The sequence below is a fragment of the Cetorhinus maximus genome, chromosome 12, assembly GCF_964194155.1.
Source record: "Cetorhinus maximus chromosome 12, sCetMax3.hap1.1, whole genome shotgun sequence".
In the NCBI taxonomy this organism is placed as follows: Eukaryota; Metazoa; Chordata; class Chondrichthyes; order Lamniformes; family Cetorhinidae; genus Cetorhinus; species Cetorhinus maximus.
This window is the reverse complement of record NC_135890.1, coordinates 90,127,717-90,154,985: the sequence shown is the minus strand read 5'-3', so window position 1 is coordinate 90,154,985 and position 27,269 is coordinate 90,127,717. Positions and strand designations below refer to the sequence as shown.

General features: G+C 41.3%; 2 protein-coding genes across 3 annotated transcripts in view; one reads left to right on the top strand and one right to left on the bottom strand.

Annotated features, from left to right (window-relative positions):
- The window catches only part of fbxo21 (F-box protein 21), a 38,486-nt gene extending 13,302 nt beyond the window's left edge, over nucleotides 1-25,184 (top strand). The window contains exons 6-12 of the mRNA XM_078554066.1: nucleotides 205-341; nucleotides 429-565; nucleotides 1,532-1,708; nucleotides 8,702-8,834; nucleotides 13,562-13,752; nucleotides 19,749-19,906; nucleotides 21,382-25,184. Of these exons, the coding sequence (XP_078410192.1) occupies nucleotides 205-341; nucleotides 429-565; nucleotides 1,532-1,708; nucleotides 8,702-8,834; nucleotides 13,562-13,752; nucleotides 19,749-19,906; nucleotides 21,382-21,554 (1,106 nt within the window). The 3' untranslated portion in view covers nucleotides 21,555-25,184. The remainder of the gene's footprint in view (nucleotides 1-204; nucleotides 342-428; nucleotides 566-1,531; nucleotides 1,709-8,701; nucleotides 8,835-13,561; nucleotides 13,753-19,748; nucleotides 19,907-21,381) is intronic.
- LOC144687674 (calcineurin B homologous protein 3-like) overlaps nucleotides 23,813-27,269 on the bottom strand; it is a 46,905-nt gene continuing 43,448 nt past the window's right edge. For both annotated transcript variants that reach the window (XM_078554072.1, XM_078554070.1), the window contains one exon: nucleotides 23,813-25,307. In XM_078554072.1, coding sequence (XP_078410198.1) covers nucleotides 25,230-25,307 — 78 coding nt within the window. In that variant the 3' untranslated portion in view covers nucleotides 23,813-25,229. The remainder of the gene's footprint in view (nucleotides 25,308-27,269) is intronic.

Below are 27,269 nucleotides of genomic sequence, written 5' to 3'. Positions count from 1 at the left end.
TTTATTTGCGGGTCATTAAGGTAATAAATGGATTTTTTTTTTTTAAGGGGGAGAATTAAACTAAATTTTGAAAAAAAGATTTTCTTCTGTGAAACGGATAGTGCTTCCTTCTCTTTTTGTATTACAACATAAATGAAAAATTGATCTAAAATGCAAATATTCTGCATATTGTTGCATGACACTTTTCTTTGTTTCCTATTTCAGACAGTGAAGTGTTTATTGATGATTTGGGACAGCAGCAACAGGCTCTGGATGCTATGAACTGTGTATTATACAAGCAGCTCAAATTTAAAGGAAATGAAGATGATTATTACAATCCCATGAATTCCTATATACACCAGGTATATAACATTTAAGATTGTGCTCTGCCTAGTTATGAAGATACATATTTATATATAAAAGTCATTATTTGTGTTATTTGTATTTAGGTGCTTACACAAAAGAAAGGAATTCCTATCACTCTTTGCGTGATATATTCAACAGTAGGCAAGAATCTGGGTGTACGACTGGAGCCGGTCAGCTTTCCCAGTCATTTTCTCTTAAGATGGTGCCAAAAACCTGAAGGGTAATAACATAAATATATCTTTTTGAAGAAAGAATCAATTTCATTTCTTTTAATGTAGCCAGAACGGTGTTCCTCCCACTCTCGCTTCTCATGCACCTTCAATCAGTTGCTGGTAAGGCCTTCAACCATTTAAGCCATATTTCCTAAAGATCTCTACCTCTCCTTTACAAACCTTTAAAGCCATCTTTCAGCCAAGCTTCTGGTTACTGCCCCCTAATATCTCCCCCTTTGGCTCAGCATCAATTTTTCTCTGATTACACTTGTGTGAAGACCCTGGGGATGTTTTTCTCTGTCAAAGATGTTAACTAATTTCATGTTATTGTTGTTATGAATGTGATGAGTGATCAGTTTTGCACATACAGTGTGCAACACAATAAACTGTCCAATTACCATAATTTGCACTGATGACTTCTGATGAAGTGATCAAAGGCTGCTGGTTTCTAAACAGATCTGTGCCACAGCAGATCACTTGTCTGACTTGTGAACATATTTATGACTTCACAACATAATATACAAAGTAAATCTTCCCTATAAATTCTTAAAAGACAATTTTACCCTTAATGCAATAAAGATCACGATACCTTAGTTGAATATATGTTTGATTAACACGGGGAATTTGAATATTTTGTACTTTTTAATTTGTGGAGTGAATGATGTTTTTTGCAAACTGGTCAGGCATGCTGAGCACATTTTCATTACAGATTTGTTTCTGTTTGGCTCTTGTGAGGTATTGCAGTGTTAACTTTTGTAATGCATAATATAAAAACAAATCTTTTTTTCCATATGTTTATTTTATATTTTTTTAATAATATACGGGGTCTCCTCCAAAAATCATCAGTTATTTTTGGAATTTGCATATTTGATTAATTTATTTCCATCGTTAGTTGTTTGCCATTGTATAAAACTTCATTGCTTTCTGTGTTGTGACGTTTGTAATTGAATCTTTTATTCTCTCACATTTCCCAGGAGTACTGATGTTTTGGACTATGTCTATATTGATGCCTTTGATAATGGGAAATCGTGTACTGCAAAAGAATGTGAGAAACTGATTGGCCAGAAAGTTGCAGCTAAGTTTTACAGTTCTGTTACCACTAAGGATGTGTTGTTCCGCATGGTAACAAACCTGTTCCACCTGGGAAAGAGGTAAGAGGTGTATTCTGAGTCTGCAGTTGGTATTGGGTTTGGAGTGATAGTTCGTATAATTGGGTGCCAATCATTAAAAACCGTATTTGCTCTGTAAGTAAAATGAAACATTCATGGCTACCTATGATGGAGACCAAGCAGCAAGGAAATCAGGTAGTGTGTTTTGGCTGTGCTATTCTCTTGCGCTTGTTGAATGCTTGGGGAATTGTTAAACCATGCCATTGGAGCTGAAATTTTCAACCTCCTTCATTCAACTAACCATCCTATTACCACCATTGGAAATATTATGCCCAATTTCTTTACCAGTAACTTTCCTTTGTGATCGTTATTGGTAGCACTCTCGCCTGAGTCAGGAGTTTGAAGATGCAAACCCTACTGCAGGACTTGGGCTGACATTTTAGTGCAGTGAATACTGCATTATCAGAAACACTGTCTATCTAACTTTCTCTCATGGCTGACACAAAGCTACAACTATAATTTTACACCCAAGTGGTTAAACCAAATAATTGCATCAGAAGTAGCAGAGCATATTGCTGTGATGCTTCCACTGTATTTGTGACTTGGGCATTGAGTTGCCTTATGATCCATGGTCTGTTCTGGGTGGCCAAACACTAAAGAGCTTTAAAGTTCCCATTTGTGCATCAAGTTTTGGCATCTGCCATGGTTTGTGCGATTGTGTTTCAGGGTAGCTTATGGTTTTCACAGAAGACCGAAGCCAAGGATCTTCTGCATCTGATCTTTCACAAGGTGCTTGCGACTTCTTGTGAACTCCATTTGACTTTCCAAGCTTTGTCAGTGTTGAAGTCGCATTGTTGAAGGTTAAGCACATGGGTTCAAAAGGGCTTGCATGTTCTCGAGCAGTGTTGGAGGACTTCCCAAAGGGGTTGTGGCAGCATGGACAGCTGGGGTGTTGGTGTTTGCTTGAGCTTTTGCAATACACTGTATTGCAGTGTTCAGCTGGACATCAAGTTGAGTATGACTACTTCTAATTCATATTGGTGTACAGTACTCAGTTATAGGGTGGACAATAGCCATTGCTTATGTCTGAAACATTGGTGCTGATGCTCCCCAGTTTGTGTTTGCCAGTTTCAGGACCAGGTTGACTCTTGCCTTTGTCTTGGCGGCTACTTCCTTCAGGTGCTAGTGGATGGTCAGCGTGTGGTTCAGCTTCACTTTGAGATAGGCCGAAGTGTGGTCATGTTGCACAGTATTGCTGCGGAAGATCACTTTCAGGGTGCACTTACAGTTCCTGTTATTAAGATGGAATGCAGTGACTTCTTGAGGGTTTAAGTTGAGCTTCCATTTTCAGAAATACTTTCCATGGTGTTGGAGTTCACCTTGAACAAGGAGCTAGTGCAGTTGAAGGTGATTGCTTGTGTTGCCAGGGCAAAGTCATATTCATGTGCAAATTTTCATAACTTGGTTGGCCACTTGCCACTTGTGTAGACTTTGAAGAGTGTTGTTGAGAGTACTGAACATTGTGACAGTTCATGGTTGAAGAACTAAGCTAAGCAGACTTTGTTGCCCAACTGGACATGTAGCTTATTGCTCAGCATCATCTACAGCATGCACAGAGTTTTGAGATGGGATGATTCTTGCAAGCTTAAGCATTAGTCCTTTAATCGACACCGTGTTGTATGCTGAAGACAGGTCTACAAAGGCTGTGCTTGGATATCTTCTGAAACCTGGCCTTGCTGTACATTACAAAGCCCAAAACTTGGTCCCAGCAACAGTGATTAGACTGGAATCCCACTTGTTCTTTTAGTCACTAACTGGGTGAGCAGGGTGATTTTTTTTTTGGACAAGGATACGTTCTTGATTTTACAGGCTGTGAACGGGAACGATATCAGCCTATAACTTCACAGGCCATCAGTCGGCTTGCCTGGGTTGAGTATGGCAGTGACATTTTCTTCCGCTTATGCATCTAAATTCTATGGTTTTGATGTATAGTTTCGCCTAGTTGAAGTAGAAATTCTAAGGGATGTCACCTCTTTTCTTCATTGCAGCTGAACTCTCCTTCACTTCACCTGTACTGATTGTGAGCGGGGTCTTGTGGAGGGATTGAGATCATTGTCCAGTGTAGTTGATGGATCTGTCACTTGTTTTTGTCAAGTGGCCCTTTTGTGCTCTCCACCAGTTTGGAGGCTATGAATTGGGCTGGTATTCTGTTGGATTAGCAGTTCCAAGGCATTATAGTAGGACCTAGGCACGATGATTAAAAAGTCCAGAACTTTAATATGCTCAACCACTGCTGGCATTTGGTTGAGCCCAATGTCTTCAGAAGGGCCTTCATGATTTATAGGCTTCCTGAGTGGTTGTACTGTCAGGGCAGGTCGCTTTTGTCCAACGGTGATGTATTCTTCCCAGAAGTCCCCAGGGATGGCTTTCTTGGTGGTGGTGGTGGTGGCCAGAAAACCAGTGAACCAGAGATAATATTTTGTTGGTGCAGGTATTTAGATCAACACCTTTTTGATGGATACCCAGTAGCAGTCCCAGTCGGCCTTGATTAGTTTTGACTGAACCATGAGGATTTTGATACCAGCATGGGTGATAATGAGCCTAGGTTGGCTCTTGGGGAAATCGGGGGATATTTTGCTTGAAGCATGTTCCCACTTTGATCTTGGAAACAATGGGGAGGCCTGGGTTAGAAGCAGCTTAGAGAAGGTTTACTAGTCTAATACCAGGAATGGGCAGGCTGTCTTAGGAGGAAAGGTTGGGCAGGCTAGACTTGTATCCACTGCAGTTTATAAGAGTCAGAGGTGTCTTGATTGAAATCTTTAAGACCCTGAAGAGTATTGACTGGGTGGATGTGGAGAGGATGTTTCCTCTTGTGGGAGAATCTTGAACTAATGGTCAGTGCTTAAAAATAAGGGGTAACCCATTTAAATCAAAGATGAGGAGAATTTTTTTCTGAGGGCCGTGAGTCTTTGGAACTCTTTTCCTCAAAATCTGGTAGAAGTAGAGTCTTTGAAAATTTTTAAGGCAGAGGTGGATAGATTCTTGTTTATCAAGGGGTTGAAGGTTATCGGGAGGGAAGGTGGAAGGTTACAATCAGATCAGCCATGATCTTATTGAATAGCGAAGCAGGCTCAAGGGGCTGAGCGGCTTACTCCTGCTGCTAATTTGTATGATTGTAGGGGTTGTGGTCGCGGTTGCCTTGCCAGTGAGCAGATTGGAAAGCTACACACTGTTAGGGATTGAAGACCACTTGTAGATATTTTACGGACATCCATTCCATTAAGTTTAATAAATGAGGCATTAAACTGAGGCCTCATTTTCCTGAGCAGGTGAACATGAAAGAAGACCAAGTTTTTAAAAAATGTATTCATGAGATGTGGGTGTTGCTGGCTAGGCCAACATTTGTTACCCATCCCTAGTTGTCCTTGAGAAGGTGGTGGTGAGCTGCCTTCTGAATTGCTGCAGTCCATGTGGTGTAGGTACACCCACAGTGCAGTTAGGGAGGGAGTTCCAGGATTTTGACCCAGTGACAGTGAAGGAACAACGATATGGTTCCAAGTCATGATGGCATGTGGCTTGGAGGGGAACTTGCTGGTGGTGGTGTTCCCATTTGTCTGCTACCCTTGTCCTTCTAGATGGTAGCGGCCATGGGTTTGGAAGGTGCTGTCTAAGGAGCCTTGGTGAATTCCTGCAGAGCCTCTTTTGGATGGTACACACTGCTGCTACTGTGCTTCAGTGGTGGAGGGAGTGAATGTTTGCAGATGGGGTGCCAATCAAGTGGCCTGCTTTGCCCTGTCAAGCATCTTAAGTGTTGTTGGAGCTGCACTTATCCAAGCAAGTGGAGTATATTCCAACACACTCGTGACCTGTGTCTTGCAGGTAGTGGACAGGCTTTGGGGAGTCAGGAGGATTCTTGATAGATAGGTTCTTGATTGGTAAGGGGATCAAAGGTTACGGGGAGAAGGCGGGAGAATGGAGTTGAGAAACTTATCAGCCATGATTGAATGGCGGAGCAGACTCAATGGGCCGAATGGCCTAATTTCTGCTCCTATGTCTTATGGTCTTATGATTCCTAGCCTCAAATCTGCTCTTGTAGCCACAGTATTTATATGGCTAGTTCCGTTCAGTTTCTGGTCAATGATAGCCCCCAGGATGTTGATAGTAGGGGATTCGATGATGGTAATGCCATTGAATGTAAAGGGGCAATGGTTAGATTCTCTCTTGCTGGGATGGTCATTGCTTGGCCCTGTGTGGCGCGAATGTTACTTGCCACTTGTCAGCCCAAGCCTGGATATTGTCCAGGTCTCGTTCCTTTTGGATATGGACTGCTTCAGTATCTGAGGAGTTGCGAATGATGCTGAACATTGTGCAATCTTCAGTGAACATCCCCATTTCTGTCCTTATAATGGAAGGAATATCCTTGATGAAGCAGTTGAAGATGGTTGGGTCTAGGACACTACCCTGAGGAACTCCTGCAGTGATTTCCTGGAACTGAGATGATTGACTTCCAACAACCACAACCATCTTCCTTTGTGCTAGGTATGACTCCAACCAGCAGAGAGTTTTCCCACAATACCCATTGACTCCAGTTATGCTAGGACTCCCTGATGCCACACTCGGTCAAATACTGCCTTGATATCAAGGGCAGTGACTCCCACCTCACCTTTGTCCATGTTTGAACCAAGGCTGTAATGAGGTCAGGAGCTGAGTGACCCTGGCAGAACCTAAACTGATTGTCATTGAGCAGGCGATTGCTAAGCAAGTGCCACTCGATAGCATTGCTGATGACACCTTCCATCACTTTACTGATGATCGAGACTTGACTAATGGGCCAGTAATTGGCTCAGTTGGATTTGTCCTGGTTTTTGTTTACAGGACATACCTGGGCAATTCTCCATATTGCTGGGTAGATGCCAGTATTGTAGCTGTACTGGAGCAGCTTGGCTAGGGGCACGGCAAATTCTGGAACACAAGTCTTCAGTACAATTGCCGGAACCTTGTCAGGGCCCATTGCCTTTGCAGTATCCAGTGCCTTCAGCCGTTTCTTGATATCATGTGGAGTGAATCGAATTGGCTGAAGACTGGCATCTGTGATGGATCATCCACTTGGCACCAATGGCTGAAGATTGTTGCGAATGCTTCAACCTTATCTTTTGCACTGATGTGCTGGGCTCCTCCATCATTGAGGATGGGAATATTTGTGGAGCCGCCTCCTCCAGTGAGTTGTTTAATTGTCCACTACCATTCACAACTGGATGTGGCAGGACTGCAGAGCTTAGATATGATCCATTGGTTGTGGAATTGCTTAGCTCTCTCTATCGCTTGTTGCTTTTGCTGATGCACAGGCGTGCAAGTAGTCCTGTGTTATAGCTTCACCAGGTTGACACCTCATCTTTAGGTAATTCTGGTGCTGCTCCTCGCATGCCATCCTGAACTCATCATTGAACTCGGATTGACCCCCGGCTTGGTAGTAATGGTAAGGTGGGAGATATGCTGGGTGATGAAGTTACAGACCATGGTTGAGTACAATTCTCCTACTGCTGCAGATAGCCCACAGTTGCCCAGTCTTGAGTTGCTAGGTCTGTTTGTAATCTATCCTACTTAGATGCATCTGCACCTGAGGTCAAATATGTTTTTTCCTCTTGTTGGTTCCTTCATCACCTGCCGCACACCAGTTTAGCAGCTATATTCTTTAGGACTCGGCCCACTCAGTAGTGGTGCTACCAAGCCTCTCTTGGTGATAAACATTGAAGTCCCGCCCTGAGTACGTTCTGTGTCCTAGCCACCCTCAGTGCTTCCTCCAAGTGGTGTTCAACATGGAGGAGTACTGACCCATCAGCTGAGGGGGACGGTATGTGGTAATCAGCAGGAAGTTTCCTTGCCCATGTTTGACCTGATGCCATGAGACTTCATGGGGTGTGGTGTCGATGTTGAGGACCCCCAGGGAAACTCCCTCCCGACTGTATGCCACAGTGCCGCCACCTCTGTCAGGTCTGTCCTGCCGGTGGGACAGGACATACCCAGGGATGGTGATGGTGGTGTCTGGGGCATTACCTGTAAGGCATGATTCTGTGAGTATGACTATGTCAGGCTGTTGCTTGACCAGCCTGTGAGACAGCTCTCCCAATTTTGGCATAAGCCTCCAGATGTTTGTAAGGACGATTTTGCAGGGTTGATGGGGCTGAGTTTGCCGTTGTCACTTCTGGTGCCTAGGTCAATGCTGGGTGGTCCGTCCAGTTTCATTCCTTATTGACTTGTTTTTAGCAGTTTGTTACAACAGAGTGGCTTGTTAGGCTATTTTAGAGGGCATTTAAGAGTCAACCATATTGCTGTGGGTCTAGAGTCTCATGTAGGCCTGTCCAGGTAAGGACAGCAGATTTCCTTCCCTAAAGGAGGTCAGTGAACCAGATGGGTTTTAATGACAATCGATATGGTTTCATCATTAGACTTTTAATTGCAGATATTTTTTATTAAATTAAATTTCACTAGCTGTTGAGGTGGGATTCGAACCTGGGTCCCAAGAGCATTACCCTCTGGGTCTCTGGTTTACTAGTCCAATGATAGTACCACTAAATCATCGCCTCCCCTGAGTCCTCCCTGACCCAGCACTGCCAAAAACAGATTGACTGTGCATTCATTTGTTGGGATCTTGCATGTAATTTAGCTGCCATGCTTGCCAGCATTAAGAACAATGACTACATTTTTGGATGTATATAATTGACTATGATGTGCTTTGGGGCACTGAGGCCAGGATTTTCTGGCCCCGTTGTGGCGGGACCCTCTGCGGGAAATTTGGTGGCCCAGCCAAAAGTCTGTTCACTTTTGGCAAAACCAGATGATCCCGGAGGCAGGTGGGGCTGGAAAATCCTGCCCTGAGTATCTGAAAGGCCCTATACAAGTGCAAGTTCTAAGCTGGTACTATCTAGGGTCAATAACTGCATTATAAAATGGAACACTTAATTGTAAAACCTAAGAAACCCTGTATAGGGAAATGGTTCCTTACACATTTGCCTGAAATAATTTTATTGTTTGCAGAGAGGGCAGTGACCAGTCTTACCAATTGCTACGAAATGCTCTTGATTTGTATCTCACCTTGGCTCCTGATGATGTTCAATACCTGATGCTTCAAGCCAGACTTTACTTTCACTTGGGAATCAATCCAGAAAAGGTAATTAGTGAAATTGGGAGTTTGTTAGTAGTTAAACTTATGGTTTCTCATGGCCTTGTGGAATGCTTTATAATGTTATTCAGCAGGGTGGTCATGTAGCATAATTGAGAGAAAAAAAACTAAACCGTAGCCTTGCATTTTCTGCTAATAGCAGTTTGGAAAGCAAGTCACATCTGGCAAATGCAAGCAGAAATGGAAATTGAACTGAACATCCATTTTCTTGTTGTGATGTTCCTGGTCAAGATATGGCAAATTACAGGACATATAATGAATGTCAGTCTGCTCTCAACCATTCAGTACAAATTATTCTCTGCAGTCAAGACTAAATTAATATAACTCTGGAAATATGCCAGTAGCTACTTAACATGAAGAACACACTGTTAGTTGCTTAATCATATTCAGTTGCGGGGACATTAAAGGGATTCACTTGTACTCCTATATATAGAACCAGACTGAAACTGAAAGTGTTGGGTTTGGAGGTGCTTGCTTGTAATGTGTCTCGGTAAATTAAAGCTTAAGTGTGTAAACATTAGGCTCTGGTTCTATCTTTCACTGTTAGGCTATCTGGATTAAAACAAAGGCATCCAGTAGAAATGCAGCTCTTTGGGAAAGACACAATCCCACTTCATATGTAAGATATGATTGTCTATCTGTTGAATTTCTGCCGTCAACATACAGTTGGGCAGAGACATTGAATGAAGTGGTGCTTCCCTGTGTCTGGTGACTGTCTGCCAAGTGACTCCATGAGGTCTGGGAGCAGATTTCCAGGACCCTCATCAGTCCTAGACGGTGTGAATGAAATATAAATTTTTAAAAAATATAGCCTCCACTTACATTTTTTTTTAAAACGGGGATTTAACTGTAACTCAGTAAGAGTAAGATTCTATATAAGTATTCTAAACTATATTCGGGAAAGTTCCTGGATCAATCCCAGGACTATGCTGAGTTAGCTGATCTCAGACAGGACAGTGGTTTGGCACTGCTATTGGGCTCAGCTCCCTGGACTAGGAAGGGAAAAATCGGCATTGGCAGCTGCTTCTGATTACTTTGCATGACATCTTCTAGAAGTTGCGCGTGTGCAGATATCAGGTGAGACTGATGTGATGCACCCCATTGTTGAAGTATAGTTCATCAGAAATTAGGAGAGGAGTGGTGGTGAAAGTCAGCAATAACATGAAGGAAAGCATTGTGAAAGAAACAATAGCTGCTTATAAGTAGCTGAATGCCTAGCTGGACATCTTTTCACCAAGTGAAAGAAAAACAAGCCTGTGTTAGAACTTTGAAACAAAAACAAAAAATGCTGGAAACACTCAGCAGGTCTGACAGCATCTGTGGAGAGAGAGACACAGATAACTTTTCGAGCCCATATGACTCTTCAAATCTAAAGGGAGCTAGAGATGTGGTGAAGTATATACTGATTAAGGAGGGGTGGAACCGGTGAAGCTGGATAGAAGGCTGGCAATAGGTGGAGGCAAAGGAGAGATGGCAAAGGATGTCATAAACAAAAGGTCAAAGAGTTGTAATGGTGGTGGGTACTGGCTAAATGAGGTGCTAATGGTGACATTAAGAAAGCAAAATGTGATAATGGCCGGACCAGGGTAAGCACTCTGGAAAGTGACAGATGGCCCTAGTGGGGGTGGGGTGGGGGGAGGGGACGATGGTGGGAAGAAAGATCGAAAATAGGCTAAAAGCTGGGGATAGAACAATAAATGAAAATGGAAATAATTTTTTAAATAATGATGAAAATAAGTGGGAAAAAAATTAATAAAAATTTAAAAAAATAAAAATGAATATGGAGAATAGGGGGATGAAAAGTGTGGGGGGGTGGGGATGGAGGAGAGAATTCATGGCCTGAAGTTGTTGAACTCAATGTTAAGTCTGGAAAGCTGTAAAGTGCCTGATCGGAAGATGAGGTGCTGTTCCTACAGTTTGCTTTGAACTTCACTGGAACATTGCAGCAGGCCAAGGACTGACATGTGGGCATGAGAGCAGGATGGGGTGTTGAAATGGCAAGTAACAGGAAGGCCTGGGTCATGCTTGAAGACAGACCAAATGTATTCAGCAAAGCGGTCACCCAGTCTGTGTTTGGTCTCCTCAATGTAGAGGAGACCGCCTGTCCGCAAGCATGACCCAGACCTTCCTGTCGCTTGCCATTTCAACACCCTATCCTGCTCTCATGCCTACATATCCATCCTTGCCTTGCTGCAGTGTTCCAGTGAAGCTCAACGCAAACTGGAGGAACGGCACCTCATCTGATTAAGCACTTTACAGCCTGACTTAACATTGAGTTCAACAACTTCAGACCATGAACTCTCGCCTCCATCCCCACCCCTCCTTTTCCATCCCCCTTTTTTCCTTATTCATTTTTTTAATTAATTTTTTTCCACTTAATTTTATTATTATTTTAAAAATTATTTTCATTTTCATTCATTGTTTTATCCCCAGCTTTTAGCCTATTTTCGATCTTTCTTCCCATCACCACCCCCTCCCACAACCCCGCCCCCACTAGGACCATCTGTCACTTTCCAGAGTGCTTACCCTGGTCTGGCCATTTTGCTTTCTTAATGTCAACCATTAGCACCTCATTTAGCCAGTACCACCACCAATAACAGCTCTTTGACCTTTTGTTCATGGCATCTTTGGCCATCTCTCCTTTGCCTCCACCTATTGCTGGCCTTCTATCCAGCTTCACTGGTTCCACCCCCACTTTATCAGTATATATTTCACCACATCTCTACCTCCCTTTAGATCCAAAGAAAAGTCATACGGACTCAAAACGTTATCTCTGTTTCTCTCTCCACAGATGCTGTTAGACCTGCTGAGTTTTTCCAGCATTTTTTGTTTTCGTTTCAGATTTCCAGCATCCGCAGTATTTTGCCTTTATCATATTATTGTGTTAGAACTTTTCCTTTTTGGATTTTCTTTGAGTTAATTTTGTGGTAGTGAGAAAGGAAGGAGCATTTTGTCAATTCTACTGAAGTATAAGTCTTAACATTCCTGTGGAGTTAAAAGATTATTGATCGTTTATCTGCTACATGCCTATGTTTAGATGTTGAAGCCTGATTGCGATACTACTGTTGTACTTTAATTTTATGGATCACAGTTTACATTTATAAATAGGAAATTGGATCTCTACTTATAAGGAAAGATGTGCAGGGCTATGGTGAAAGAGCAAGGGAGTTGGACTAATTGATGGATCTTTCAGAGAGCTAACAGAAGCATGATGGGTTGAATGGCTGCCTCCTATGCTGTATGATTCTACAAAGATACTTTATCGGTACATGCAAAACAAATGGGGCCATTCTGTAAAACCAAACTACAACAAATTTGCAAATATAAGCCAAATACCAAACCCAACTTCATTAATAATCCAGTCTGGGAGCTGTAACCAAACCTTCCGCAAAGAAAAAGGAAAGTTTACGAAGGGACTAGTAGTAATGAAACCTGTAAACTCTATTCACCTTTGGGGACTGACATCAGATATACTTCTTCTGCAGGTATTAGTATTTTCAAAATGGTCATTATATATTTTCCCAACAATCTTGAAGTCCCAGTTGAGATTATGATCAGCACCAAATCAGCTGCAACAATGCTAAGAATCCCCCCGCACACACCAATGTTCCGCTGTGTAAGCTTAACTGTTTTGTAGTCTAAATTCCCATTTCATTTCAAACTACTCTCATTTGGAGCAAAGTGTAACTTCAGTAATGAACTGTGTTTCTCAATTTTACTTACCAGCATTTGGGCTATCGCAGCAAAAAGAGGGAAACTATGATTATGGGTTAAAGCTTTCGAAGGCAAATTTTAGAACTGGTTGAGAATATATGAGAAGAGAAACATAACTGGTCATTGTGTATGGGAGTGAATCTGCAGTTTTCTGCCTGAGCAGTAATTTTTATGGAAGACTGACTAATAACTGGGACTCTTAGGTTTGTCCATCACTATAGCGCAGCAGAGAGACCTGGGGCAAGCATCCACCACCACTTCTTAAAGCCGAAGCTAGTCAAAGAAGCGGATCCACCATCAGAAACCAGTCAATAGCAGCTTCTCTCCCCGACTCTGCCAAAGAGTACATGGGCAGAGCACTGGGGAGGAAAAGATAGCACCGCTCACGTTTAGCTTGTGCTTGCCTTGCTTCAGGGGGCTGTTGAGGTCAGTGCGTGCAGGCCATTGTGAAGTGGCAATAAGATTTGTGAAGGAAACTGCTTTTGTCAAATTAGGATTTCTTGACCTAGCTTCCACTGAAGCAGAGAAACTGCTCTATCACTGGGATAGAGCCATATATTCATTCAGCCCCAGAGATACAGCTCTTTCTCTGCCGCTGTGAATACTGGGTAAAGAGCACTCGACACCATAGAAGCTGTTTCTTTCTCAAAACAAGCTGACCTTTGTGCACAGACCTTACGAAAGTGACAGACTTAAGAGAATTTGAGGCAGAAAGCAGGCAAGCTATAATGGAAAGTATCAGTGGCCCTGACTAGGTGGAATTTCCATGGTTTACAACCATGTTTTAAGCTGAAGAAGGGCTTGATGCATTGAAGGTCTCAATTGTTTGGAATGTGCAAGTGTCCATGGTTTTAGAGTGGCCCTTGTATATTTTATCATGTAAGTTATTTGAATCTCTCCAAGTGTCTGTTATTTTGCTGATGTCTTTTTACTGGGGTGTCTGTTTATACATAAATATATGCCCATAAATTCATTCAGTTCTGTTGCTTACTTTTGCATAGGTATTGGATATTCTTCAACACATACAAGCTGTGGATCCCTTGCAGCATGGTGTGGTGGGGCACTTAGTCCAGCTAACTTTGGAACAGATTGCACGCAAGAACCAAACATCTGAAGTTCAAGTAAAACGACATACAGATGAGAAGCACAGAAAAATAGAGTTTTCAGTGGGGCTTATTATGAAACACAAAAGGTAATTTTGATTCACTGAACTCTGTCTGTTACAGATATGTCCAGGTTACCTTAAGTACAATTATCCTGAGGTTATTAGTGTCAGGGAAGAGAATATTTTTTTCACTGCCGGTAAAGCAGAAGCCTTCTAATGAAAATAGTCCTATAGAGGCAAGCATTTCCCTTATCCTATCATTCCTGTTTATAAAAACATCAGGAGTGTATGTATTGATATCAGTTGGTAATCTGTCTTGGAAGTGCTGAAGGATGTTTTTAACTTTCCATCTGCCAGAAGATTTGCATGAGATGATAAAAGATTGAATTGATGCTGGGGGATGGTGAATTAACCTATTGAATTTTGTAGGATGTGTCATGTATCAATACCAGGAAGCACCAAAAATAACACATTCTTATTAACTATGAAAAAAAATGATGGAAACACTAGGGTTAGGCAGCATTTGTGGAGTGAGAGAGACAGTTTTTTTCACTTCATGGTCACTGACTGATGATCTGAGTATTTCAAGCATTTTCTGTTTACATTTTAGATTTCCAGCATCTGCAGTAGTTTGTTGTATACACATTTTTTCTAGTTCCTTATCAGATTCTTAGGAAAAACCTCAAAGTATTACTGAATTAACTGGAAATATTGTTACACAGGCAAACAAAAACTGATTGTGAGGAAAGAAAAGATCAATAAGAGTGAGAGCCATCTGAGAAAGTCAACTTTCCAACTAAGTTGTTTATATATGCTGTTTCCAATCAATATGATTATCTCTCTAGTTGAAAGTTGCAAACCCAGGATGCATAGTTTTTTTTTCTTCTCCGCCGATGCTGCCAGACCTGCTGAGTTTTTCCAGGTAATTCTGTTTTTGTTTTGGATTTCCAGCATCCGCAGTAGTTTTTTGTTTTTATATCTGCATAGTTTTTTTATTAATGAAAGTGAGGTCTAGCTTATGTGGATGCTTCTTTCCTTCTCTCATATTTTGTCATGTTATGCAGGCAGAATAAAAACTATTCACCACTCATTATACCATATAATTATAAATGAACATGCTAATATTTGACCATCCTGATGTGAGGTAAATATTTTGACGTCCCTGAAACCTCTTTTTTAATTTCCTTACATGCGCATCACACATACTATATAACATCAGTTTGTCCATTAGTCATTTATTATTTGAATTAATTCTCTGTTGTGAAAAAGGTTATTTTCACCTCCTAATTATGACTGAAACTTCAGAATGTATTTTGTTATATATTAGAAAATATATAATATAATATATATAATAGAGATATAACCCTGGTAACTGGAGGCCAATCAGCCCAATGTCTGTGGTGGGAAAGCTACTACAAACCATTGTCAAGGACAAAACTAATTCTCACTTGGAGAAGCATGAGTTAAAAGGGGCAGCCAGAATGGATTTGTTAAAGGCAAATTATGCCAGACCAACCTGATTGAGTTATTTGAAGTTACAAAAAGGGTTGATGAAGGGTACTGCAGTAAATGTATATATGGGCTTTCAAAAGGCATCTGATAAGATGCCAGATAACAGACTTATTTGGAAAGTAGAAGCACTATTGAAAAGTATCAAAGGCGTGGTGGTAATTTGGGACATAATTGGCTAAAGGATATGACACTGAAAGTAGCAGTGAGTGGATGTATTTCTGACCAGAGGGAAATACAGTTGGGTCACCCCAGGGATCGGTATTAGGACTGTTGCTTTTCTTGTTATATATAAATGACCTGGACATGGGTGTACAGGGCACAATTTCAATGTTTGCGGATGATACAAAACTTTTAAATTTAGTGAGGAGTAAGGAGGACAGTAACTGATTTCAAGAGATATATGGCAGATACAATTTAATATGGATATGTGTGAAATTATGCACTTTAAGAAAAACAATACTGAGAGGCAATAGAATCTAAATGGTTAGACAAAAGCAAAATACTGTGGATGCTGGAAATATGAAATAAAAACAGAAAATGCTGGAAAACTCAGGCTAGGCAGCATCTGTGGAAAGAGAAACAGAGTTAACATTTCAAGTCCGTATGACATCCTCAGCTACAGAGTAGAAATGTGATGGATTTTATACTGTTTAAGAGGGGGTGGAGCTGGTGGAACAAGATAGAAGGTCAGGAATAAGTGACAACTAAGGAGAGATTTACAAAGATGTCATGGGCACAAAGCGAAGGGAGTGTTAATGGTAGTGGTAAAGAGTAAATAAGGTGCTGAGAGTGGCATAAAGGTAAGATGATAGAAGGTGTTAACAGCAGAACAAGGGTCAGCACTCTGAAAGGAAAACATAAAAACAAGCAACAGATGGCCCTGTTTGTGGGACGGTGGGGGAGGGTGGGGGCGTGGTTTGGGGGAAAGGATTTTTAAAAATGAACAATTAAACAGAGGGGTCAGAATGGAGGAGAGAGTTCATGGTCTGAAGTTGTTGAACTCAATGTTAGGCCCAGAAGGCTGTAAGGTGCCTAATGAGAAGATGAGGTGCTGTCCCTCCAGTTTGTGTTGGGCTTCACTGGAACATTGCAGCAGGTCAAGGGCAGACTTGTGGGCATGAGAGCAAGATGGTGTGTTAAAATGGCAAGCAACAGGAAGGCCTGGGTCATGCTTGTGGTCTGAGCGAAGGTGTTCCGCAAAGCGGCCATCCAGTCTGCATTTAGTCTCCCCAATGAGAGCAGCGAATACAGTAGACCAAATTGAAGGTGGTGCAAGTGAAAGGAGCATTTGGGGCATTGGACAGTGAGGAGGTAAAGGGGCAGGGGTTGCACCTTCTGTGATTGCATGGGAAGTGGGTGAGGAGTTGGGGTGATGGAGGAGTGGACCAGGGTATCATGGAGGGAATGATCCCTACAGAATGTTGATGGGGGGTGGTGAGAGGAAGATGTGTTTGGGGGTGGCATCATGCTGGAGATGGTGGAAGATGATCCTTTGAATGCAGAGGCTGGTGGGGTGAAAAGTGAGGACAAGGGGGCTCCCTATCATGGCTCTAAGAGGAAGTGGAAGAGGTGAGAACAGAGCAGAAGTGCGGGAAATTGGTCAGACATGGCTGAGGGCCCTGTCAACCACAGTGAGGGTGAATCCTTGGTTGAGGAAAAAAGAAGGCATATCAGAAGTGCTGTTTTTTAAAAATTCATTCACAGGATGTGGGCTTCACTGGCTGGGCTAGCATTTATTGCCCATCCCTAGTTGCCATTGAGAAGGTGGTGGTGAGCTGCCTTCTTGAACCGCTGCGGTCCATGTGGTGTAGGTACACCCACAGTGCTGTTAGGACGGGAGTTCCAGGATTTTGACCCAGTGACAGTGAAGGAACGGCGATATATTTCCAAGTCAGGATGGTGAGTGGCTTGGAGGGGAACTTGTGGGTGGTGGTGTTCCCATCTTTCTGCTGCCCTTTTCCTTCTAGATGGTAATGATCGTGGGTTTGGAAGGTGCTGTCTAAGGAGCCTTGATGAATTCCTGCAGTGCATCCTGTAGATGGTACACACTGCTACTACTGTGCGTTGATGGTGGAGGGAGTGAATGTTTGTGAATGTGGTGCCAATCAAGTGGGCTGCTTTATCCTGTACTTGTGTTGTGGGAGCTGCACTCATCCAGGCAAGTGGAGAGTATTCTATCACACTCCTGACTTGTGCCTTGTAGATGGTGGACAGGCTTTGGGGAGTCAGGAGGTGAGTTTCTCGTCACATGATTCCTAGCCTCTGACCTGCTCTTGTAGCCACAGTGTTTATACGGCTGGTCCGGTTCAGTTTCTGGTCAATGGTAACCCCCAGGATGTTGGTAGTGGGGGATTCGGTGATGGTAATGCCATTGAATGTCAAGGTTGCATCATCAGAACAGATGAGACGGAGAAACTGGGAGAATGGAATGGAGACCTTTATAGGAGACAAGGTGAGAGGAATTGTATCGAAGTAGCTGTGGTGATTGACTTGATTGAGTTTAATATATTTACAGGAGCAGTAATGAAAGTGGATTTGTTCAGAAACAGCCTTAATGTTCAGTGATATCTTGTATAGTTTTGGCCTGTGACACCAGCTATTTGTTGATACTACTATTACAGAACTTGCATGCCAGAAAGAATTTTTCTCTCTTCTTCATTGGCTGTTTGACAGCTGGAAGTGCATTGACAGTTCACTAATGTACTAATATCATGTTTGCCATAGTATAGATTCATTCTGCAGTGAGATGTAATTTGAGGCCCATGGTCTGGTTCCAGGTCACTTCTGCTGCAGAACACTGCACCTCACAAGACTGTGAAATAAAGCTAATGCATTAATCAGTACTGTGCTGAATTCATGTACTGCTACAATTAACAGTAATAGATTTCATCATAACTGGCAGCTGACTAGTTAATAGTATATATCTTAATCAGTATTTATTTAATTCATTAAATTAATCATTAAATGAAGTGAAAACATGATGTGCAACAGTTGCAGCCTCAGTTCCCAAATCAAACCTGCCAGCATAAAATAACAACAACAAAATTGTAGCAAGCCTAGCAGCTGGTCCATTACAATGCATAATCATCAATCAGTAACTGCCTACCAATGCATTTAGTAACAGAAGACACTCAGTGGTGGGAACAAATTGGAAATCTCAAGAAAAGAAGCCCTGCTATAAATTACTGAGTGAGGTAAGACATGGATGCACCGTACTGGGCTATTGCAGCCCACTTCCTCAACAATACAGTACAATTGTTTATAAACAAAGGCTTTCTAGCGGAAAGAGCCTTTCCTCTACTGTTACAATTCATATGCAGATCGACACAAGTACTCTGTAGATTACACAAATATTGGGTGCTTCTCCAAGGGGTACAATTTATGTTCTACCCTCAAGTAATCTTTAAATAACAGCCTCATCATGTGGAGGCAGCCAGAGGTTTGTTTAAACCACTTAGAAGTACAGCTAATTCCTATAAATCTGTGTACAAATTATCCAACATTTCTTGAGGAAGACATAATTATCTGATCTGGTATGTGTGCTACAAAATGTAACATTTGTCACATTCTTTCCATATTACAAAAGTCAATTTTCCCTCATCACAGTTTTATTTCTATTTTACTGTGATCTATGACCCTCTACATCCTCTCTAGTTGGTTGAACTCGCCCCCAACCCTTGCATCACACATGTGACCTAAACCTGAACAGTATGTGCTTGTGTGATTGAGGCATGCCTGGTTTGTCTTGCTTGTGAGCCAGTTGGCTCCTATACATTGATTACATTTGTTTGGTCTGTGTTCATATGGTTTACAGATAAGCACTTGGGTCTGTGATCTGCAACAGCTAGTTGCCTTCAGTAATTTGATCGTATAAGCAACCTGTACCCCAGTAATCCAGACATGTGTAATAGGGGCCTATTTTAATTTATGATGTGCAAAAGGTCACCTTATAGTAGCACTTCAGTTTTGCATATTTTTATTCAGATTCAAAATAATCTGATTTTTAATTTAAGCCCCTTATGTGTGATTCATGAGATTTTAATTTCCCTGAATGTATTTTAATTTACTGCAGTTATTCAGTCTGTGAAGCCAGTTTTCTGGTGTAGACTTATGCCAGACAAATCAAATGAGTTACACAAGTCTACATTTCTTCTAAGCTAATTAAAATCTCTATCCCCAGTACCACTTTACTTTATGTATAACTGGTTGGTCTGTGGCATTGATCATAGACAAAAATATAAATCATCTCTTGTCTTCTGTAGCCATCTATGATTCTCTCTCCTAATTCTTTCTATCATTCTATTTTGCTTCTCCTTTGTGTGTATATCTGTGTGTATGGCTGTCTTATACTTCCCCTTGTCATCTGTTGTCACTTTGTGTCTCCTATTTTGCCTTTTCTGTATATCTTGCACACTGCTTTTGTGCACCTCACACCTTCTTTGCTGGTTAATAATAAATTTTAAATCCCAGGCATGCGGCAAGACACTAGTTGATACATGCTTATATTCTCAATGGCCATGAATCAAAATTAGTTTTACAGGTTTATTTATCCTTGAATTTCTTTTGTTTAGGTATGGTTATGACTGTGTAATATATGGATGGGATCCCAAGTGTATGATGGGGTTGGATTGGATAAGAGCTATGGGAGTTCATAATCTACCACATGGGTCTGACCAGCCATTCTACAATGTTCTTGTCCAAGATGGTTCATGCAGATATGCTGCGCAAGGTAAATGTTCAGATGTACAATATGCCTTTTTGTTTAATTTGTAGAACAATTCATTACCTTTGATAACACAGTGCTGATACTGGATGATGCAGCAAGCAGATATTTTCAAATGGTCGAAAGCCAACCTATGCTAAGGACTTTTCTGATGACGAGCTCCCAATCAGAGCCGTGGCATAGGGTAGGGATGTTGAGCACAGGCAAGTGGGAAAGACCAAATCGAGCTGGGGAGTGGGACTGACTGAATTGCTCTGTGGAGAACTGGCATGGACCCGATGGGCCGTATATGAATCATCCTGAGCTTTTCTAGTGTTACTGAATGTAAGACCGACTGACCCCAATCCTTTTTGATAGGGAATTCTTTCTGGGTAGAAGTTATTAATTGACCTCCAATTTGTTACATTGCAATAACAGGTTCAAAGACACAGTAGCAAGCTATGATAGTTGGAGCAATCCAATGTAAAGAAAAACATTGTATTTTATACATAAAATGAAACAGAACATTTTAAAATGACTCAGTCACTAATGTTAAATCTTAAAATGAACTATAAAATGTTTTTTTAAAAGGTTAAATAAATCTTAAAAACTGTTTGTGTCTTTTATTCATAACTCTGCTAAATGTGTTATTGCATGCAGAGTAAAACCTACAGTTTAGTGGTATGATATCTGTTATTTATCTGTTGTCTGTTTGGCCTTTGGGCACCAAGATTGTCAAGCAGATGATGCAATCCCAAACCTTTATCAGTGTTGCTCTGTATCTACCTGCTGAGAACAGAAAAAAAAACACTTCATGATACTTGCACATTACCGGGTCTCTCACGTTGGTGTGTGATCATCATTTACAGTCATTAGCTTGTGTTCTTGCCCCAACCCTATTCAGTGTACTGTTTTCTGCGCTATTACTTGAGGGGTTCAAGAACTTTGACAGGACAATTTATATTTAATACTACACTGGCATCTTCAAACTTTGTTGGCTGCATGGTAATCCAAAAAGTAATGCAGATAACCATTCACTGCATATTCTTCACTGATGACTGTGTGCCACTTGTGCACACTCGGTGCATTTGGTTGCTACCTCACTGTATTGCCCAGATAGGAGAATATTTTGGCCTTTACAATCAACTTAGAGACTGAAGTCATAGTCCAGCCCAACCTGGCCAACCAGTCATATGCCTGTGACTACAATCTGTAACTTACCATTTTAGGTTATGGACAAATTCTGCTATCTTTGCAGCGTCCTATCCCACAATGTCACACCTAGATTCACAGCATGATTGGGGATGTTACATCCATCAGTTTTTCCCTATCATTGGTTTACATCAATACCCAACTCTTTACCTGATCTTGGGCTGAAGCTTTTGTTAATATGCCCATGCAGAAGTAAAAATGCTACTAATTCTGCATATTTAGTATATATCGAAAATGAAAGCCTTTACATGTTGACGTTTTAAATGCTTATGTCCTGATTAATGTTGCAGAAAATCTGATTTGTAATGCATCACCACTGGAAATAAGCCATGAAGAGGTTGGTCGCTACTTTTCAGAATTTTCTGGCACACACTACATTGCAAATGAGGAACTGCAGGTTCAGTATCCAGATGACATGGTGCTGACATCACAACTTGTGGAGAAGGTGTATGGCCATTCCTGAGTCATTCTTCAGGAAAAAGTGAAGCGCCTCAATAAGCATGTACATATTAACTGAACAGAATAGACCAAGTGAGTCTCATAAACACAGGTTTGGAAATGCTGTAAGTATCTCAGGGCATCTTTTGTATTGTATATAATTTACATAAAATTAAGTCATTTTTAGCACCTTACTAGGAGAACCTATCAGAAAAAAAAATTAAAAAGATACAGAAAATATATCTCCTTTGGCGATGCCCAGTGCAGAGGCATTTGATTTCCTGGCGGTAATAAGTTGCAATGTCCTATTGTTTGGACATAATACAAACTGTTCCATTAATAAACGTTTCTGTGTGAAATATTGTAAGACAATAAAATGAACGCCCTGAAGATGTTATTTTGTCAGTCTATTTTCATATACCTCTCGCACAAATTGTGTGAAAAATGTGATAAGGAATGGCTTTTTTTACAGAATGAGACAGCGCAAATTTTCAACTGTAAAAACATTTTGCTAGAAACCTACCATATCAGCTGCCCCAGCCAGATAAACCACCTCGAATCATATCTGATGAGTCTGCCTCTGGATAGAGTGTGCTGATTAGAAACTGCTACTCTTGGATGTCAATCTATCAACCAAATGCAGATATGAACTTGAGTGGTGGTGGTGCTACAATTCACTCAGGCAGTCCGAGTTGCTGTGGCAACATATGCACTTTTACATGTATATTGTGTGAATTTCAGTACCAGTGGAATTCTGAGACGCAGTAAAGTCCCACCACTCACAAGGGTTACGTTCCCGCAAAACCTCACAAATGGTGAAATCACGAACGCCGAACATACTTTACGATGGGAGTCAATTAGATCGGGTCCGGCCATCCTAAAATTTTACCTGTATAAAGGATGAAAGGCAATAAAAACTCTTCTAAATAAATTTAAAGAGAAATTTACTGGAGAAATTGTTTAATATAAAGAGAAAAATGTTACACTTGTCACACACACTACTTGAGAGTGCAGGTGGACTGCAATTGGGGTCATGAGTAGTTCTTCTTGTCGGGATGACGAGGAGTTATTGCGGTGGGGGCCGGTGCAGAGGCTGGCTGCAGGAAATACGTCATGGACACCTTTTTTAAAAAAAACTTTATTTAGGAGGTTGAACTGGTGTACAAAGGCTTTTGCGAGGATAAGAGAATTCGTGAAAGAGAAAGTTGCGAACAGTGGGACTTTACTGTGCTAAATATCTGGAATTAAAGACCTAATGATGACCATGAAATCATTGTCATAAAAACCCATCTGGTTCACTAATGTCCTTTAGGGAAGGAAGTCTTACCATCCTCACCTGGTCTGGCCTATATGCGACCACAGCAACTCTTAAAAATGCCCTCTAAACAAGGGCAATTAGGGATGGGCAATAAATGCTGGCCTAGCCAGCGATCCCCACATCCCATGAACGAATAGAAATAAATAAAGTTTTGCTTAGTAGTGAATAACTGTCATTGCAGAGCTTAGATGAGCTTGTGTGCCAGTGATTTGATGGTGTTATTTTGGATATTAGAATGACAGAAAATATGCCAAAGAAAAAATATATTTAAAAAAAAACCCTTGTTGAGGTTCACAAACCAATTAGTTAACACCAATTAGTACTCGGCTCGTACTTCTCGACAATGATTTAACATTAGCATCCTTTACTCCCCTTTTGGAATCACTCTGGATAATGCTTTATCTGAAAACATAAGGCAAACTGGCATATGTTCATGACTAACTGCTTTGAAGGCTATGCTGTGCACAGGCTGAAGTGCAACTTTTCTACATGTATGTCCAGCGCAATTGCACAAAGCTCAAATGTCAAGTTAGATGCACCAGTTTTAATTACAGGCCACTAAAGATTCAGCTAAGAATTTAAGAAATAGGAGCAGGAATAGACCATATGGTCCCTTGGATTGGGCATTGTGTGTATCCTGTAGATCTGCTATTTATTACGTTTCCTGAATGGCTTCAATTTGTGGGAAACAACCAAAAGGCACTGCATTTAATATTTAAAATCATCATAAATTGGTTGCAACAGACACTAGTAGCAATTGTATTTGCAATGTTTAATGTAATTATTTTACAAAGGTTTGGATTATTCTGGTATTTAGTATATTCAAGTACACCTCAGAGGAACCATTTCATATATTGTGTACTCGTGCCAAATTGTGCAACCCAGTTGAATGATACACATTGTGCCAGGATGTTTGCCCATTACTATGTATGGTCAGTGGGCAGAAAATGTAGCTCAATACTGTATTAATTATTCAAAAGAATCTTTAATCATGTGCATCTGTATAAAGAAGCCTTTATGTGTTGTGAAAGAACATTTCTGTACACCAATACCTGGAACTTTAAAATTTTTTATGTTTTCTATTAATTTTAGATGCAAATACAAACCACCAAAATAATAAAGTGAAAACAATCCAATAAGTTTGCAGTGCACTGGTGACATTACTTTGGTATATTGGTACAGTGTACTTTGGTACATTTCATAGTACTGCTTTTTCCAGACTGACCTCTGAGACAGCTGTTGAACGGAAGCTGAGCACTTCACCACACAATGAAATGAAAAGTCATAAGGCTCGTTCCTGTTTACTTCTCGGCCCTAAGAATCAGTACCAGGGTGGAAAGGCTGAGGCCTCCAGGAGTTAGTTAGTTGCCTGTTCTTTGGGCTGGAACAGAGGGTAAATCCGTAGAGGAAGTGAAAGATAAATAAAATGGTACATTAAAAAATACATACAACTGAATTATAAAGATAGATGATCAGCGATTAAAGCAGTGGGGAGAGTATAGTGCAGGTTCAGCTTTTAGATAGTGCAGGAACTGAAACTGACGGTAAAAGAAAGACTGAGCAAAATAAACAATGAGTAGTAGGTTTGATGTGCATGCTAGTAAATTGGCTGGCCCAATAGCGATTGCTTTCAAACAGATTAATTTCGGTCACGTGGAACTGGTTTCTCAGTAATGCTGAGACTTGTACGGTTGAAAGGAAGGGCTCTTTTTTTAAGTGGGTATAATTACTAATGCAGGTTGTTGTTAGGATACTGGAAGGCCCATTGTTGCATTGATGTCATAAATAATGAGATTAGCAGCTGTCAACTCATCAGCATGTTTCAACCCTACAGTAAATTGAACAGCAGACTATCAGTAATATTGGGAAATTGAGCAGCTTAGTTGGGGGGATATGGCGAGTCAGTAAGATGTCTGATTATGAAAGCACAGTTTACCATTAAGGCGGCGAGAAAGGGAGAAAAAGAAAGGAAGGAGGCGGCAGAGAATTATGAAATAAATCATTATTTTAAGCTGGATTCATCCAGGAAATGCATGAGAACTGATGTAGTAGCTTGTATAGCATCAAGTGCACCATTTAATGAGGCAAAGAGAAGAAAGCTGTGCTAGAAAAGTGTGAAATTTTAGCGCTGATAATTCAGGAGGGAACTACCAGTTCTAGATTCCAACACATGGAACACTTAGTTCTTCCAAGGATTAAAAAGACACAAGTAAGCAAGTTCTAAAAATGACGATGCGTGCAGCTACTTTGAGTGGAATCATGCTCATACTAATCCATCCAATATTGTCTGAGATCATTTGTTTGTTTCATGGTTTAATATTAAAGCTCTTCATGTGGGATGGTGTCTGCTCGGATTCTTCTCCATCTGGATGTCCTTTTTTACTATTTACAAAAGGCAGTAGTGTCCATGTTCAGAAAACGCACATGCATTTTGGCTTCTATCTTGATATCCTGCATTATCTGAAAGAAAAGGAACTGCTATTTGACAATTCACTTACAGTACTTTGCAGTGTTAACAAATATATATTTCTTTAATAGCAATAATATCTGATATTTGAAAATGTAATTTGACCTCATTTAGACAAGTTTAGACATGATTAGCTTTTGTTTTTATCGTTAATGAGTTGCTAAGGGCTCTAGAAGCAGTATGCATCATATTACTTCTTATCGGAGAGCAGAACCTTCTAGTCAACTGTGGCCATCAAACTGTTTCCAGTCATAGCAGATTCCTATCAATCACTGGTTACGTCATAAATCATAGCTGTAAATTTTCCTTACACTTTTTTGTTTGCAATTTATGTAAAATTAACTTTGGTACAGTTGCTGATCATTATTAAACAGGTCATCAACTCCAATAGAATAATAAAATAGTTACAGCACAGAAGACCACCATTTGGTCCATTGTGTGTATGCTGGCTCTCTGAAGGAGCAATCCATCTAGTGCCATGCTCCCACCTTTTCCTTGTAGCCCTGCACATTTTAACTTTTCGATTTTAATCCAATTTCCTATAGGAAATTACTGCCAATTACTGCCCCATCAGTCTACTCTTGATCATCAGTAAAATGATGGAACGGGTTATCAACAGTGCTATCAAGCAGCACCTGCTTAGCAATAACCTGCTCACTGATGCTCAGTTTGGGTTCCGCCAGGGCCACTTGGCTCTTGACCTCATTACAGCCTTGGATCGAACATGGACAAAAAGCTGAACTCTGGAGGTGAGGTGAGACTGACTGGCCTTGGCATCAAGGTGGCATTTGACCAAGTGTAACATCAAGGAGTCCTTGTAAAACTGGGGTCAATGGGAATCAGGGGGAAAACTCTCCACTGGTTGGAGTCATACCCAGCGCAAAGGAAGATGGTTGTGGTTGTTGGAGGTCAATCATCTCAGTTCCAGGACATCACCACAGAAGTTCCTTAGGGTAGTGTCCTAGGCCCAACCATCTTCAGCTGCTTCACCAATGACCTTCCTTCCAACATAAGGTCAGAAGTGGGGATGTTCGTTGATGATTGTACAATATTCAGCACCATTCATGACTCTTCAGATACTGAAGCAGTCCATGTCCAACTGCAACAGCACCTGGTCAATATCCAGGCTTGGACTGACAAGTGGCAAGTAACATTTGTGCCACACAAGTGCCAGGCAATGACCATCTCCAACAAGAGAGAATCCAAACATCTCCCCTTGACAGTCAATGGCATTACTATCATTGAATCCCCCACTATCAACATCTTTGGGGTTACCATTGACCAGAAACTAAACTGGACCAGCTATATAAGTATTGTGGCTGCAAGAGCAGTTCAGAGGCTAGGGATACTGCGACAAGTAACTCACCTCCTGATTCCCCAAAGCCTGTCCACCATCTACAAGGCAGAAGTCAAGAGTGTGATGGAATACTCTTCACTTGCCTGGATGAGTGCAGCTCCAACAACACTCGGAAGCTCGACAACATCCAGGACAAAGCAGCCCGCTTGATTGGCACCCCATCCACAAACATCCATTCCCTCCACCACCGATGCACAGTGGCAGTAGTGTGTACCATCCAAAAGATGCACTGCAGTAACTCACCATGGCTGCTTAGACAGCTCTTTACAAAACCACGATCGCTACAATATAGAAGGACAAGGGCAGCAGGCAGATGGGAACACCACCACCTAGAAGTTCCCTTCCAAGCCACTCACCATCCTGGCTTGGAAATTTGTCACCGTTCCTTCTCTGTCGCTGGATCAAAATCCTGGAACTTCCTCCCTAACGGCACTGTGAGTGTACCTGCACTACATGGACTGCAGCTGTTCAAGAAGGCCACCTTCTCAAGGGCACTTAATGGCAATAAATGCTGGGTTAGCCAGCGATGCCCACATCCCATGAATGAATAAAAAAAATCCTGCCTCCACCACACTCTCACTACATTCCAGATCCTAAC